The sequence below is a fragment of the Cuculus canorus genome, chromosome 4 (genome assembly GCF_017976375.1).
Source record: "Cuculus canorus isolate bCucCan1 chromosome 4, bCucCan1.pri, whole genome shotgun sequence".
NCBI lineage: Eukaryota > Metazoa > Chordata > Aves > Cuculiformes > Cuculidae > Cuculus > Cuculus canorus.
This window is the reverse complement of record NC_071404.1, coordinates 62,737,411-62,753,029: the sequence shown is the minus strand read 5'-3', so window position 1 is coordinate 62,753,029 and position 15,619 is coordinate 62,737,411. Positions and strand designations below refer to the sequence as shown.

At 38.5% G+C, this 15,619-nt stretch overlaps 1 protein-coding gene across 4 annotated transcripts in view; it reads right to left on the bottom strand.

Annotated features, from left to right (window-relative positions):
- WDFY3 (WD repeat and FYVE domain containing 3) overlaps positions 1-15,619 on the bottom strand; it is a 178,305-nt gene that overhangs the window by 49,818 nt on the left and 112,868 nt on the right. For 3 of the 4 annotated variants that reach the window (XM_054065764.1, XM_054065766.1, XM_054065767.1), the window contains 10 exons: positions 12,863-13,023; positions 11,765-11,876; positions 11,419-11,609; positions 9,799-9,951; positions 7,321-7,394; positions 7,058-7,219; positions 5,482-5,576; positions 4,646-4,766; positions 3,270-3,487; positions 295-530 (listed from right to left, as the gene is read on the bottom strand). In XM_054065764.1, coding sequence (XP_053921739.1) covers positions 295-530; positions 3,270-3,487; positions 4,646-4,766; positions 5,482-5,576; positions 7,058-7,219; positions 7,321-7,394; positions 9,799-9,951; positions 11,419-11,609; positions 11,765-11,876; positions 12,863-13,023 — 1,523 coding nt within the window. The remainder of the gene's footprint in view (positions 1-294; positions 531-3,269; positions 3,488-4,645; positions 4,767-5,481; positions 5,577-7,057; positions 7,220-7,320; positions 7,395-9,798; positions 9,952-11,418; positions 11,610-11,764; positions 11,877-12,862; positions 13,024-15,619) is intronic. The other variant, XM_054065765.1, reaches the window with a different exon arrangement.

The window sequence follows — 15,619 nt, the reverse complement described above, 5'->3', positions numbered from 1 at the left end:
AGCAAGCAAAAAATTATGCCCCTTTCAATGCCCACACCGTGTCAGCTTGAACCAGGAGCCTGCTTGTCATTTGACCTTAACACAGACCAGAAAGACACCAGCGACAGCTGTGCTACAACTGGCTGTTGTATACATACTCCTACAGTACCTTCCTTGTCCTCCCACCCCAAACCGCTCAGCACTGAATACGTGTTGTGATTGTGCATCAGCTGCAGAGAAGGAGGGAGCCTGGTTAATCCATTATTTTCTTTCAGGACAGACAATTACATTTACACCTTATTAGATAATCCCTACCTGGCAACCCTGATTACATCGGCTGCTGCTGACAGGTGCACTGACCTGCAGGTTTTCAGGCAGTTCAGTGACTGGCTGCTGCAGAAAAAGGGCCATGAGCAGGAAATAGAGTGCAGGTACATTAGTGTGCTTTGGGAGAAGGGACTGCAGAACGGGAAAGCCTGGGAAGTGACAAGCATCCCGGTTAATCTCCCGGACTGTCGATCTGCCACCAGCACTCCTGCCGACATTGAACCCTAAGATGAACAAAAACACAAAAAGCCAACAGTGTTACAAGGGAAATGCCTGTGAAGCTCACTCTGACTCAAGCGGTGAAGTTGGAAGGGTACCTGCTCAGAAATTAATGCTGAAAAACATGCATGCGTGCATACAGACTATCACACACTTATTACCCAATTCTGCTTCAGATATCTAATATTTTTCATCAATTAAAAAAAAGGAAATGACTGCTTTCCATTACCACATGGATGCCACTGCTCCATACAGACTGTCTAATGCTACTGCAGGTGCATAAAGATCCGTTTTCTGACCACAACCACTACTTCAGACTTTTAAAACATCCAAGCTTCTGAAAAAACATATTTCACTGTCTGAGAGAAAAGTATCACCTTGATCTCAGTACAGATTTACATCACCAAGCAGCAATCCCATTGCCTGTTTAAGTCAATGGGCAAGATGCTCTCAGGAGCATCTTGTTTCAGCTGTTTTGTTATGGATGAACCAGTTGGCATGAATCATTGAATGGTCTTATTTTAATTGCCGCCAGAGGCACAAAATTCACCTTTTGTGACCTTGCTTCTACCTAGGCATTTCATTTTCCTATTTAAAAAAAAAAAAAAAAAAAAAAAAAAAAAGACACTGGGACAGCAGAAGCGCTTATTTTCAAGCACGAAGGAGGCAGGAAGACAGTTCTGTCTGCACATCACCACAGATCACAAGCCCCTCTTCTCACACTGCCAGAGATCAGGTTGTTTTTCTTAGGCTCCAATACAGACACTGTTTCCCCCCAGAAACTGAGTTTTTAAACAGAAAGTATCTAACAGGACTCAGACCAGCGAAACCTTTGCTACAAAGCTGCGTGATTTCATCAGTAATCTTGAGCAAAACCGGCTCATATTTAGTTCCATGAGAAATGTTGGAGCCAATGTGTTGTAATTTATTAAAAAAAATGGGGTATGAAAATTAGATAAATCTGTCACTGTCATGTGATAAGACACAAGCTTAAAAATATCTGTTTATTCACAGTTTAGCTTGAATTCAATTAAAGCAATACGATAATGAGAAAAAAAGGAAAACTCTACAAATGCTCTCCAAATCTGTAAATCAAAATCTTACTTTGAAAGGTTTTGTCACGAAAGAAACTTTCATGTTATTGGCCATTTAAAGTGGAGATTGAATAAACAACATCAATACCCTAAAATATCAATGGTTTTCAAATTCTATGGTACACGCACGCAACGCAGATGCATGTACAAAACTTGTCTTAAACACAATACAGGATCTTAATCAGAATTAGCCAAACAGCAGACACTACAGGACATTAACGGCAAGTGTTTGCATCTGTAATATGGCTTCAGAAAAACTGCTCTCCTTAAACCTTCCTAATTCATTAGTAACACAAAGAACCACGCTATGTTCCTAGTTCAATATTCTGAGAGGTGTATCATGGGAAAGCACTGTAAATACAGAGGTTTAATAGATGATTTATGCAAAAAATAACAAGATAGCATAACATATTTTGACAGATTTCAAAGAGACAAATCAGGAAAAAATGGATTTTATGTTTTCATTTCAGGAAAAGCCCTCTTCCTGAAGTAAGATCACTTCAACACTTCACAATTATTTCCCTCCAATGAACCAATTCAGAAAAATCTTTAGTGCAGAAACAGATCATATACTGCTGCAACACAGAGAGGTGTCTCCTGGTACAGTCATTTTAGAAACAACAGCTAGTTGAAAGCACTATTAATCCCACTCAACTGATCTAAAGTCTACTCAAGCTCATGAAAGACTGTCATTTCAATGTCAGTGGGTTTGAATTAGGGTCTGAATTTACATTTTGGACAGGGTCTGAATGGACATTACTTCGACTAAAAAAAAAACAGGTCCATGGGAAATCATCACTACAGTTGTCAACACAGAATCGATACAGGTTATTTCACGCATTTGGAGATGCACTTCAGACAGCTTAGATAAGATGAAAATGGGTCCTGTAGCTCTACAGCCTTATACACTGGATTCTAGATCACAGGGATAATAGAAAGGTCTAATAATTTGGATAAATAAGACTTTAGGAACCTGCAAAGGAAGTCTTTAATAAGAGAAGAAGTGTGAGAATGCAGAAGAATGCAGGAGAGTAAAAAAGGCTGAAATGATGTTGTGAAGACTGTAATTTCCAAGACACCAAAAATCCAAACTGGTGTATCTAACTGACACAGAACTCACTGGACAAAGCAGCTCAGAGAGATCATCGCATGATGCTCTAACTAATAAAAGTAAACAAACGAGTGAATTTTACTGCATCTTTATTAGCTAGGCACACAAGGTGCTACACTATGCTACCTTTGCATCTAGCTCAGAGGTGCGGGCTCGCAGGATAGTTAACCTTAACAGAAAAAACTGTTTAGACATACAGGTTTCATGCAGACGATGAGGTTATACTGAAGTACTAGGAAATCTGCTTAATGTCAGCTGAAGGGTAGTTTTGTAAAACTGCTCTCTTTTGCCTGGGAAATCTTTTAGCTGTAAGAAAAACAAAATTACAACTTCCAAATACTTTTTGTTGAGCCATACAGAGCTAGAGAGTCTTCTCAAATCTTTCTAATAAACCAGTATTAAAAAACAAAGCTACAGACACCAGCAACAGAAAGGATGCATCTGCCAGACAGTATTCATACGATAACCGGCTGCCTTGACACATACACACACATGCTTCCACACAATCCTTCAGTCAAGAAGGGAATAAGATGACATACCTAGCACAGTACCGATCTTATTGGTCAAGACAGAATCTGTCTGATCGAGCCAGCCTCCACCACTGAGACCCTCCTTAAATTTGATAAGGATGGACTGATTACTCAGCAGGACCACAAGAATTCTCATAGCTGCTGTGACCGTGGTGGAATGTAGATGTTCTTCCATAAACATCATAATCCAGTCAAAACCCAGCGTCTTGACCAATTCTTCACAAGCCCTAATTAAAGAGGAAGGAAAAAAACCAAAAAGAAGTCACATTTTTACACCATTTAGTTTCCTACTGGATAGCAAAAGCCAGTCTCCTCCACTACAGGTAAAGATCATAGAAAATTCAGATCTAGCAAAGAGTTAATGGAATTCTTAAGTAAGTTTGCTACACAACATGAAATGTGGTTCACCAAATCTTGTTGAAAAGAACACTTACAGTTTATTTGTTTAGCAGAAAGGGAAGACTAAATACAGCTCCTGGAACTATTGCCAGATTTCTGCAATTGCTGTTTTAGATAAGAAGTGTGGAATGCTGAACTGGAAGTGTTTGTCCACAAGTTAAAACTTCTAAATACTTTTTCTTGAGCCAGACAGAGCTAGAGAGTCTTCTCACATCTTTTTAATAAACTGGTATTAAAAAACAAAGGTTGGTTGTTTGTTTTTTTTAAGGGAGAAGTTGCTTGGGAAGCTTTGAAAGAATATGTATGCTTTTAGGTTTTTTTGTTTAGTCAATTACTACATAACCTACACAAGTTTTCTTTCCACAAATTTGATTTTCTCTATAGCCGGGCATAAAGTTATGGGAAAACTGCACCAATTAGTACAGGAGGAGAACAGAGGTTAAAGAACTGGCTCTCTAGATAACAAAACTTAAAAAAAATCAAAGTACTCAGACATCCACACTTGTTTCCACTACATCCTACTCACTTCTGATCCCCTGTCCCTCAGAGTTATAAAATTAACAGTTTTACGAACACTATTTTTCTTTCATAACAACAAGAAGTAAGCAACGTTACCCCAGTTCTACTACATATCTTCCTGATATTTACTTCTATTGTTCCCAACTTGAAGCATGTTTCTACTAATGCTCTTAATCATGGTCTTAAACTTCTTTTTTAAAGATTTGAAACAAAAACCAGTTAAGGCAGCAGCTGAAAGATTCGTGTTAGTACTATCATTCTTGCTATCGACTGCATACAACTCAATAATCACACATTCCATTTCTCTTTGCACACCCAAAGCTAATTCAGTGACATATGCATAAATCATTCAATAGTTCCTATACAACTATGCAGTTCAACTAGTGAATTGAATGGGGGCTGTATAATTCTCCCCTGTAAAATACACAATTGTATCCTTTCTCTAGCTCAAGATATTTTGTACTTACTGCAAATTAACTGTTGTCTTTTCTTTAGATGTATATAGAAGTTTTAGAAGGATATCTAAAAGCCTGTTCCGCAGTAGAATAAGATTAGCTGAAACAAGTCCTCCAAAATCATCCTCTGTTCCTAAATTTCCAGTACAAAAAAAAGCAAAATTAGGCTTTTGGAACTTGGACATTTCAAAGGCAATTCATAAATACCATACATAAGCAAACACAACCTGATCCCACTCAGATCAAGAGGAAATTGTGCTAAAACACAAGCAGCCTGCTCTAAACTGCTGACAAATGCTTGGTGCCCCATTATCACTAAATAAATCTCTGTTCAGAGAGACTGATCAAAAATGCAACTGCCTAAGAAAAAGCTTTAGGAAAACAAAAGTGGAAATGATGTCAAAACAATTCAATATAAGCACTCTTTAAGGACAGCAAAGAAACTTCATTTTTTGGTCTAAAAGGAAAAAAAAGTAGACTGTCTTAGTTAATTCTTTCACTTCCACCACATCTGTACAGCAGATGCACCTAGCAAACCGATTCTGTCTTCTTTTTCTCCCACAAAGAAGCAGAGATGCACAGCTGATTTGAAGGAGCAAATGGAAGAAGCACAACAAAACCATGCAGTGGCAAATAAAGGAAAAGCCCCCAAGAGTACATGGGTTTTACACTGCTTTGCACACAATACTGAAAAGTGAAGTACCAAAGTACCACAATGAACCGCCAGCCAGGTTATAACAAAATTACAACATCGCTAATGGCGCTATTTCTGCATTTTAAGTATTTAAGCACAGAAGAGATCACAAAGTATTTCTCTTCTACTCCTTCTAAGCCATGCCACCACTTACCACTGTCAAGCTTTTCTTCACGGTTTACTTCCATGACCACAAACTTTTCACAGACTGCAAATGTGGGTAAAGTAGATGAGATGAACTGTCCAAACCTTGATGTACACAGAAAAAAACATCACTCATCAATACGACAGATACGCTCTCATCTATGAACAATTCACCTTAAATACAAAGCCATAATGGAGAGAAGGTGATATTCGAAACTATCAAATTTCTCACATCTGAAGACAGAGGAAAACTGTCTCTATGTAAAGTTACCAGCCAAAACCATATTACCATCAAGTAATTAATAGAATCTTTGCAGGCATGCCTACAGGTAAGAGACTTTGATCTGTTCAGCATGGAGGAGACCGAGGGGAGACCTCATCGTAGTCTACAGCTTCCTCACAAGGGGAGGAGGAAGAGCAGGCCCTGATCACTTCTCTGGAGACCAATGACAGGACCTGAAGGAATGGCAGGAAGATGTGCCGGGAAGGATTAGGTTGGATATTGGGAAAAGGGTGGTGGAGCACTGGAACAGCTCCCCAGGGAAGCAGCCATGGGACCAAGCCTAACAATATTCAGGAAGCATTTGGACAACGCCCTCACAAACGTGGTGTAAGTGTTGGGGTGTGCTGTGCAGGGACAGGGGTGGGATTCGATGATCCTTTTGGGTCCCTTCCAACTCAGGTCGTTTTGTGATTCTGTGACTATGAAATAAAGCAGATGCAATATATTCCTCTTTCCTCTGGAGCTGACCTGAAATGGTCCCTAGCTAGTATAACTTTTCCCAATTATACAGTATTTTTCATTTTTATTTCCAGGAAGTAGAACGAGAAATAACCTACAATCTGTTCTGTAACCATTTAAACAAAATCAACAGTTTTAGTCTTGATTCATTAAGACAAAGACAGGTAAGATGTTCAGGTTGACACTTCTGACACTTTTAATTGTACTTAGAGTGAGAAGCTGAAAACATGACCACTTGTACGCAAAGAACCTTCAAGCTGGCAATATTTTTTCCATTTCCTTTAAAAGGAAACAGGAGAGAAGAATAATTAAGTTTTCAAGGACCTGAGCTCATTTAAAAGCATTTCAAATACTGCTGTGTGTATGAACTGCAATTCTTTACGTAGCTTTCATCAGCCACAATTAACACTACTACATTTGACAGACTTAGATTTTTATTTGCACAATGATTAAGCAAAAATCTTGAATTAAACCTTTCATGTGAGAAAGTAACCAAACCTACATTTTAATCAGAAGTATTATAAGGTAATTAAGAAAAGCGCTCAGTGTTTCACACGAACAAGGGAAGTGCAATACAGAACTGATGTTCTTCGCCTGCAGAACATTAAGCCAGTTTAAACATTCAGTCATACCTGTTTAGATGCCAGGTGAATTTAAGATGCAATTCATGGTGTTAATAAATTATTGCCTATCATCTACTCCACTTACTTCTTGGAGGAAGAAATTCAGCACATGAGCATTTCACATTACTTACTCTGCAACAGTATTACCAGTACATATTTTTGACCAAGATAATCAACAAAGTAAAACTACAAAAGCCAGCATTATCATAGGTGTGGGCTACCTGAGCAAGTCATAGCTGCTAGGGAAGCCTTGAAGCAGAAAGCTCAGCACGTTACTAATCGCAGCAATAGTAGGCTGGGACAGAGACATATCTCGAAGAGTCAAGAGCAGTCTTGGGATGAGTTGAAATTCCCTCATTAACTTAGCATTCTTTGCCGCTTCACTGAAAGAGGAAAGAAAGGAGGTGGCAATTTAAAGTTGGAACATCCCCTACATATTACCCTGTCCTGTACGTCTCATTACTAGGCCAACATTGGCTCATACCTGGACTCAGTGAGAAGTTCTATGAAGTGCTCAAATAATGACAGATGAAGCTCATAAGGGGCATGAAGCCAGACCTGAAATATAAAATAAGCAATGTTTTGTACACGAATACACTTTAAGGTTAAAAACTGAGATGACTGTATCAAAAGTTATGAAAGGCTCAAAGAGATGAAAACTCTTCATCTACACGGTCATTGCACTCAAAAGGTCATTGCAAAGTTCTTCAACTTCAGATATAGTATTAAATACACTAGCGAAGACTAAAGAAACCTGCTCGTACCAAAAGTATTGTCTGATAGTGTGTCATGCTGAAAACTTTTAAAGAGTTCTAGTCACAAAAAGTTGCACACAAACTGGAATTTCTCTTTAAACAGACGGTGCAATGACTCCAAGGAGTTATTGGGGTTTACAAGGCTGATTTGAAATGCTGTGTTAAGTTCATTTGGCTTAAGGGAAGATTTTCTCTTTATAAAATTAACTTCTTATCTTCTGCCAAAATTGAACTCAAGGTCTTCTCTGTTTTGGGGTTGTTTGGGGTTTTTTTAATCTTTACCCAGTATTTCCTGCACACTTAGTTATAAATGATTTAGATCCTCTCCAAAAAAAATCAACTGGTTGTTCAATCAAAAGAAGTAATAAAAGATATAAAAGCCAGAAAGCTCACAGTTCTAGCTGCAAATCTTAAAACTGACTCGCTGTTGAACAAAGCGTAACTAATATTTTTGCTCTGGCGCATAAAACTGGCTTAAACCAAAAGCTTTCTCATTTTTACTTTTCTTCTAATCTTCTAATCCAAAATGATCAGAATAAACATTTAATTTCCCTGTTTAGCATATGAGTAAGAACAGCTAACCTATCCAATTAAAGTGAAAGGTTTGGGTCACCGATTTCTGAATACAGAAATTAAAGAAATTATTTAAAAGAAAAGAAAGCCAAAACCTAACGCTTTAAGAAAATTTTTTCTTAGTGACAGACCTATTACTTGTATATTTTTAGACTCTTAAGTGTATTTGTTCTCCAATTGTTCTTGGCCTTCAGGGGAAAAAAGACAGACTTGAACTAAACAATATGAAACTTGATCTTTTGTACAGTAGTTGCTGTCTGAGTGACTATGTACCACTGATGAAATTTCTCACCTGGTTCCTTTATGGGGGAAAGAAAAAAAGCCTCAGTGTAGAACAAGCTGGGCTATGATTCACAGTCTTCACTGCTAAACAGTTCTTCTACCTGAAGACTTCTACCACAAGTATTACCTCTTGTATAACTTCTATTAAGTCTATGTTACATTTTGCGAGCATAAAGGAAGTATTATTGTAATTTAAAGGGTTTGTTAAAGAATTACTAGTTACACGACTCTGAGGAACTTACATTTAGATACAGTGCAAACTTACTTCTGGTTTTCATTTTATGCCTCAATATGAAAACAAAAGGGAACTTCAATGGGTGATGAATTTCCTTTGTATTAGAACCCCACTAGGCTTAAAAAAAAAAAAAAGAAAAAACCAAAGAACCAAAAAAAGCTCAGGTTTGCCCTTTTCATTTTTTCTTCTTTTTGAGCCATAATTCTAGTGTTTTGGTGATCTTGGCAAAGAGGGTTGGATGGACTGAAAACATTTAATATCCAAAAAACAAGGCCAGTTGATTTTATTACAATAAAGGCTGTAGTAAGTAGCAGGAGGTTTTTTTTTTTATAAACAAGGCCCTTAAACAAAATTTCCAGGAGTGCCCCGAAATACACAAGTAGACATCTAAAAAGGGTAACTCCATAAAGCTGTTTGTGCAAGATGGACTTGCACTATTAAGTCAGTATTGTATAGCTGGATTAGTAGTGGCAGCAGTGTACTTATTTAGTTATTTATTTTAGCATATGTGAAATCACAATTCTTTTACTGAGTCTGCCAGGTACATTTAATGCCAAAGGAGCAGATGCTAAACAGCAAGTTCCACGCATCGTACAGCACTGTTTATCAACCTCTATTACATTAGCATTTCCTTCTGAATTTTTCTACTTTCCTAACACAACGACGCTTAAATATTTCATGGGTCACACAAAGAGAATTTTGATTGTCTTTCTTTGCAAAGACATATGATAGTGATTCCTATGTGCTATGTTCAAAGTTTACCTCCTACTGTACTTTTCAGTACATTTTTCATGCCTTGACGTATGTACTGCAGTAGGACAGACAGGTTAAAAGAAATTGCTGCGGAACAGAAAACTACAAAACATACCTTCTAGAACAACAAAAAGCAGAAACATCTGCAGTATCCATTAATTGTTTCTACAGCGATTCAAGCCACTTCAGCAGGAAAAGTTACCAGTAATCTTTCTGCTCAGCTGCTTTACTGTACTATATATGAAACAGTAAGTTCTCAGAATAACAATCTACTTTGCTGTTGTTAAATAGTTATGTATGCTGTCAGCACCTGACTTAATCACTATCCACTACCACCATCATTTTCCTGTGCAGCTTTACATACTTCAAAATCGCACAGTAGATCCTGGAAGGCAGCTGAATTTGGAATAATGGAGGTCTCATGCCCGCTATCAACAGTTCCCACCAAGGAGAAGGTCAGATGAAGTATGTGGCTGTTCAGAAGGGATCGTTTCTTCTTTAGCAGCATTGCCAGCAACTTCAACAAGTAAACAGAAAAGGAATTAGTAGCCTATGAACACACAGCAACATAGTCTAAGCACAAAGCAGCATAGACAAAATGTCCCCTATAAGAAGGTTCTTAAAGGTGATACTCTTGATGAAAAAGGCTTGGAAGCAGCATTATACAGGCATAGAATGGTTTGGTTCGGAAGGGACCAGGACAGCCTCCAGCTCATAAAACATCTGTTCCACACTGCAGATAGTATCTAGGCCCTCAGGATTAGGCACACAGACACACTTCAGCTCTCCGATAGTCACAGCTTAAGGCAGCACATGATACATTCTCAGACAGTTGTGTTCCTGGACAGCAACTGTGCACACAGCAGACTTCAAACACAGCACCTCTAGAGTACTGTATGCACAAATGAGAGGTATTCTGGCACTGGAGAAAAAGAAGCCACAACAATATAAACCTAACTTCCTTTTTTCTTGCTACCCACTGTTGCCCTAAACACGACCATAGATGTCATTCTTTCAGTCCTCATTTCTGCTCTAAATTCTTATAATCTGGGTTAGGAAAGAACAATTTGCCAGATGTACTACTGCTATTTCTCATCTTCTGGTTACAAACTTGTCAAAATTCTCAACATACTGGCCTGTTTGGCTTCACCATCCTCCTTGAGACATTACTAAAGAAAAACAGATTTCTGGGAATCTCTCTCAAACCATGATATCAGCTGAGGTCAACACAAGCGGAATGAAAGGTCATATGTGATGATACGCTGACTGCTTATGGTGCAAGGACTACTGTCTAGATTGGTGTGGTCAAAGTATGGCAAGGTCTGCAACAAGCTACATGGTTTAGCGTGTTTGAACATAACTATACTATCCATCAGCACTAAAAGGTTTGTAACTATGACGGCCAAACCACAGCACAAACTTTGTTTCAGTAAAGCAGTTTTCATGAGAAACATAAAATGCATTAGTTATGGGAAGGCCTTGTCAAGTCAATCAATCAATCCCTTCTGCATAACTAACTGCACTTTCCCAATCCCGATGGAGAATTAAGAAGTCTTCAGCTTGAAAGCAAACAGTATCCCTAACTATAAAGTCTGTGCAGTCTCCTTAAAATGAAGATTCTAGGAGTCCACTCATAAGGTTTTCTTCATGTGTTCTTGTTCTTCTCTCTTGCTGGCAGAACATGGAGACAGAAGCTCCCAAGCTTACAGGGGTGGATCCGCAGTCACAGGAAAAGAATCATTTAAGTACCATAGCTCTTCCTTGCTATTAAGGAATGGTCCGTTTCAGCAATGCAGCTAAATCTGCTAGCAAAACTTTCCATTCTCTCCTTTAAAAGCCTCTCTTAAATAACTCGTCTATGCTAATTAGCCAAGAGCTAAGAAACTCAGGTTACGACAAGACAACAAAGGATGTCCACAGGAACTGCTAAGAGAGACAGCAAAATGCAATCAACATGGTCTGTTTCAAGACATTTCTTACATACCTGATAACCTCTGATTCTTTCCATTTCTTTGCTGGCTAGTGGATTGCTCTTAACCACACAGACCAAGGCCTTCACAGCTGCGTACAACCCTTCTACATCTGATGCCATGGCTACAAGTCCCAAAATAGCAGCAGCTCCACCAATGTACTGCAGTGTAGTGGCAACAGGCTTGGGGATAAACGTTCTTACTCCTGAGCATACGCAAAGAAAGTAAAATATAAAAATGTTAAATAAGTTTAACAGTGTGGCATTAACATTCATCAATTAATTGATTTATCTTCTATTGTTCTCATTGACAAATAATTAATCATCTTTAAACATAATGCTTCTCAAGTATTTAACTCACCCAAATATCCTATCAAAGCTGCCCCAATGGGGCGTGCCGGGCCATTCAAATGCCCTGCTGAGTTATGTAGCAGTTTCACAGGCGTGGCATTTTCATGAGAAGAAATCGCCAGCTGAACAAAACAAGAAAAAAGCAAGGGCTAAACGGAACAGGTTTTTTTTAAGTAACCCTAAACATAACTTCCGTATTTTCCTCCAGCAAAAAAGACTCAGTAACATTTAACAAAATATAACTATGCTAGATCATTAAGGCATTCTTTGAAGTAAAGAGAAATCTCCAGCCTCCAAAGTTTAAGGAAGATGAAACTTAACTTTAAAAATAATTCCACTGGATGATAGAATGGTTTTGGTTGAAAGAGACCTTTAAAGATCACCTACTCATATACCCCTCCTGTGGGAAGGGACATCACCTAATAAATCTGGTTGCTGAAAGCACCATCCAGTCTGACTGACCTCACACACTTCCAGCGATAGGCATTCACAGCTTCTCTAGGCAACCTCTTCTACTGTCTCACCACCCTCATCATAAAAAGTTCTCTTTATGCTCAATCTAAATCCACCTTCTTTCAGTTTTAAACGCTTGCCCTGTCGCTACACACCCTGGTAAAAGGTCTCTCTCTACACTGTTCTTACAAGTCCACCATATGTTTTGAAAGGCTGCAATAAATTCTTCTCAGAGCCTTCTCTTCTTCAGGCTAAGTAACCCCAACTCTCTCAGCCTTTCTTCATAGATGGTCCTTTGTACAAATAATTCACTGACTTTCAATGTACTTTGAAGAAAAATGTAAACCAATATTCTGGTTTCCAAATCTGAATCACAGTCAGAACTAAGCTATCAGCTTTATTCATCTGCAACAGCAGAAACGTTGTTCAACAACATAACCTTAACTATCATTCAACAGGATTACAACTGTCATCCAGATTAAAAAGCCAAAATATCTCAAAAAAGTGCTAAGATACATAGCTACTAGAGATTGCGGCAACTCTTCTTACAAGTACATTATTGTTCCCGGTTGCATTCAGCAAATTGCCTTGAAATAAGTTAAAAGAAAGAAACAAACAAGTAGCACACATCAGCCAATTCATTTCCACAACATACCTGTTTGGCAATAGCTTTACTATCCAACTTGTTGTAAACTTTCCTTATTTTTGCCACTGTAAATGAAGAAACTGACAGTGCATAGAGACCAAAAGAGACCTTTTCTTCTGGTACCAAAGATACTGGAGATGGGTTGATTCCTTCAGACTTTGAATCTTTGCCTTAAAGACAAAAAAAAAAGTTCATTATAGCACTGTTTTTCTTTTTAGCTTTAAGGGTAAAATCTTTAAATTATATGATAGAATAGGTTTCACAGATAGCAGAGATTTGATATTGGTTTTGCACATCTGCTTGCTGCACCAAAGAGTAGATTGATAGCATACTAGTCATGGAATAAATCTTCTATTTAAGATAAAAGGGCAACACACAGCACATGTTTCCTTTCAAGAAAGTCAACAATATTAACTGATAATGGCAACTGGCAGCCTGTGGCTTGGCCAAGCAATAGAAGATTTGGTGCTTCCTCACTTGAATGTTTAGAAGGTAACACTGTACTCAATTTGCCTACAGCCCCTAAGGGCTGTTCACCTCTCTTCCCACATGAATTAAAACAAAGTAATCAAAAACCAGAGAACTATTTGGTGCATCTGCATCTTTGCCTGTGACAACAGGCTTTTTACAATGGTTTGCCAGGAAAGCCTCCTTAGAGGATGGAACAAAAGATGCAAGACTGAATAAAAACCCAAAGGCTCAGGAATCAAAGAGATTATATAACCGTCTCATTAATGTGTTGCATTCACATTATGATGCTTCTTGAGGGACTGCAAACACTACACGTGACAGCTGTCTATAACGCTCAGAGGATGTGTGCAAAATCCAGCACTGGCAAGCTTAACATAGGGATTCACTTCTGCATCTTCATTCCAGCTCAAAAGGTGTCTGCAATTCTAGTGAAACACATTAATGGAACTAAAAAATTCACCTAACACTGAAACAAACAAGAAGCTGGGTGCCTACATAACTTTTTGAATCGGGTCAAGTCTCTGTCAAGTCTCATTTGAGAGAGTTCCAGAAGTCTTGGTTTCCCCATAAATGAAATCCTCATTATATCCTCTGACACAGATGCTGAGAACATTCCTCCATTTCAGAGAACACACAAAGGAACTTCCTTCTCCTGAACTAGTCTGAGGGGTCTCTTGAAGAGTATCAGGTTTTTCCTTTTGTTTAAACACAGGAAAAAAACTCTCAGAAGACAGTATTCCTGCTCCCTGAAAATAGGGATAAAACTTCTGAAAGAAGCACTGCAGGGGCAAATGGCAAGTCAGACAGTTTCCCTGTAAAGGAGAATAGCACAAGACTGCAAATGCTCTTCCCTTCTCCAAGACTTCCATAAATAATCATTACACGAAGGGAAAAAGCATTTTGGAAAGAGACACTAAGCTAAAAGGGTAAGATACAGAGCTTCACACTGCATCCTCTACCAAACTCCTCAGGGTTTGGCACAGTGCACATGACAAGAACAGAAGCTCAGCCAGCAAACAGGAACAAGTACTTTGTCCTGGAGCAGACCACTTCTGAAATGCAATGAATTGAGCAAAGCTTTTGTGGGAGAAACACACCACCGGACTGGAAAAAGTCGGTATGTTAAAGAGTGAAGGACTCCTTTAAGATACTTTTGGCTTCCCAGTGAAAATGGCTTAGCATAAAGGCAGGAAGGTCTTTGAATTCTCAGAAGTGAATGAACAAGTTCACATGCATGGAACTTGCTTTGCAGAAATTCATATGCATGGAATTAAGTGCTTGCACAGCACCAGTCAAAATGCCTTCCTGAAGAAATTATTACTGAGTAGCAGACACCTAAATCCAGAGTTGCGTGCCAGGCTAGCTGTCTAGCTGTCAAAAAAAGCAAGTACATGACAATTTGTAGATGACAAAATTCAATTCTGTGAAGTTTTTCACTGAAGACGGATGAGGAAAGCTACCTTCTTTTTCATGATACTTTGTTCTTTCACAGCTTGAAGATCATCTACATTTGGGGGTGGGAGGAGATATCCATCAAAAGCTCTCACATCATGAGAAGTAAGATTCCGTGCAGTCCTCGTACATAGTTTTGTGTTCTGATCACCCTCATCACTCACTGCCTCCTTCCTTGAGCAGGTGACAGTTTCTCTCCAGAAGAGCTGGAGAGCACCTAATGTCCTCACAGTGAAAGATATATAAGGACAAAGCAACTTTATATGTTCCCAACCTTCCCCCGAAAAGCCCTGTGACAGCCAGATAAAGCAATGATTATCTTCTGACGTAATACTGATGTTAGTAGGAGATAATCTACGAAAAAGAAAGTAGGAGATAAACACGAAAAATCTCACTAGTGGCAGTTTATTTTACCAGAGCTAATGAAGAAAGTGTTGTCTGAATAGTTAAAACCAGGGTTACAGACACAAGGTTATTCACATCTTTGTGTTGCACTCCTCTCAATGTCAAAGAAGAATGTTAAAAAAATGTTAAATTTGTTCATAACGAATACTTAAGGACTATCTGCTGCACCACAGTCCCTGCTGTATTTTTTTTTCCTCAGTTGACCTATTTAAGCCCTATAAACAATGACATTTCAAGACAGCTGTGTTTAAAGTACAGAATACATTGCAGATTTGCAAGTAAGTGCTATAACTAGCGTGTCAAAATGCTTTTCCAATCTCTTTCTACAGATAAATATAATATACAGAATGAATAATGAAAGCTTTAAGCATTTCCAACTGGTTTAAAACTAAAGCGAGGATTACAAGCACTTCTCTTATACCTCAGTACAAGAACTAC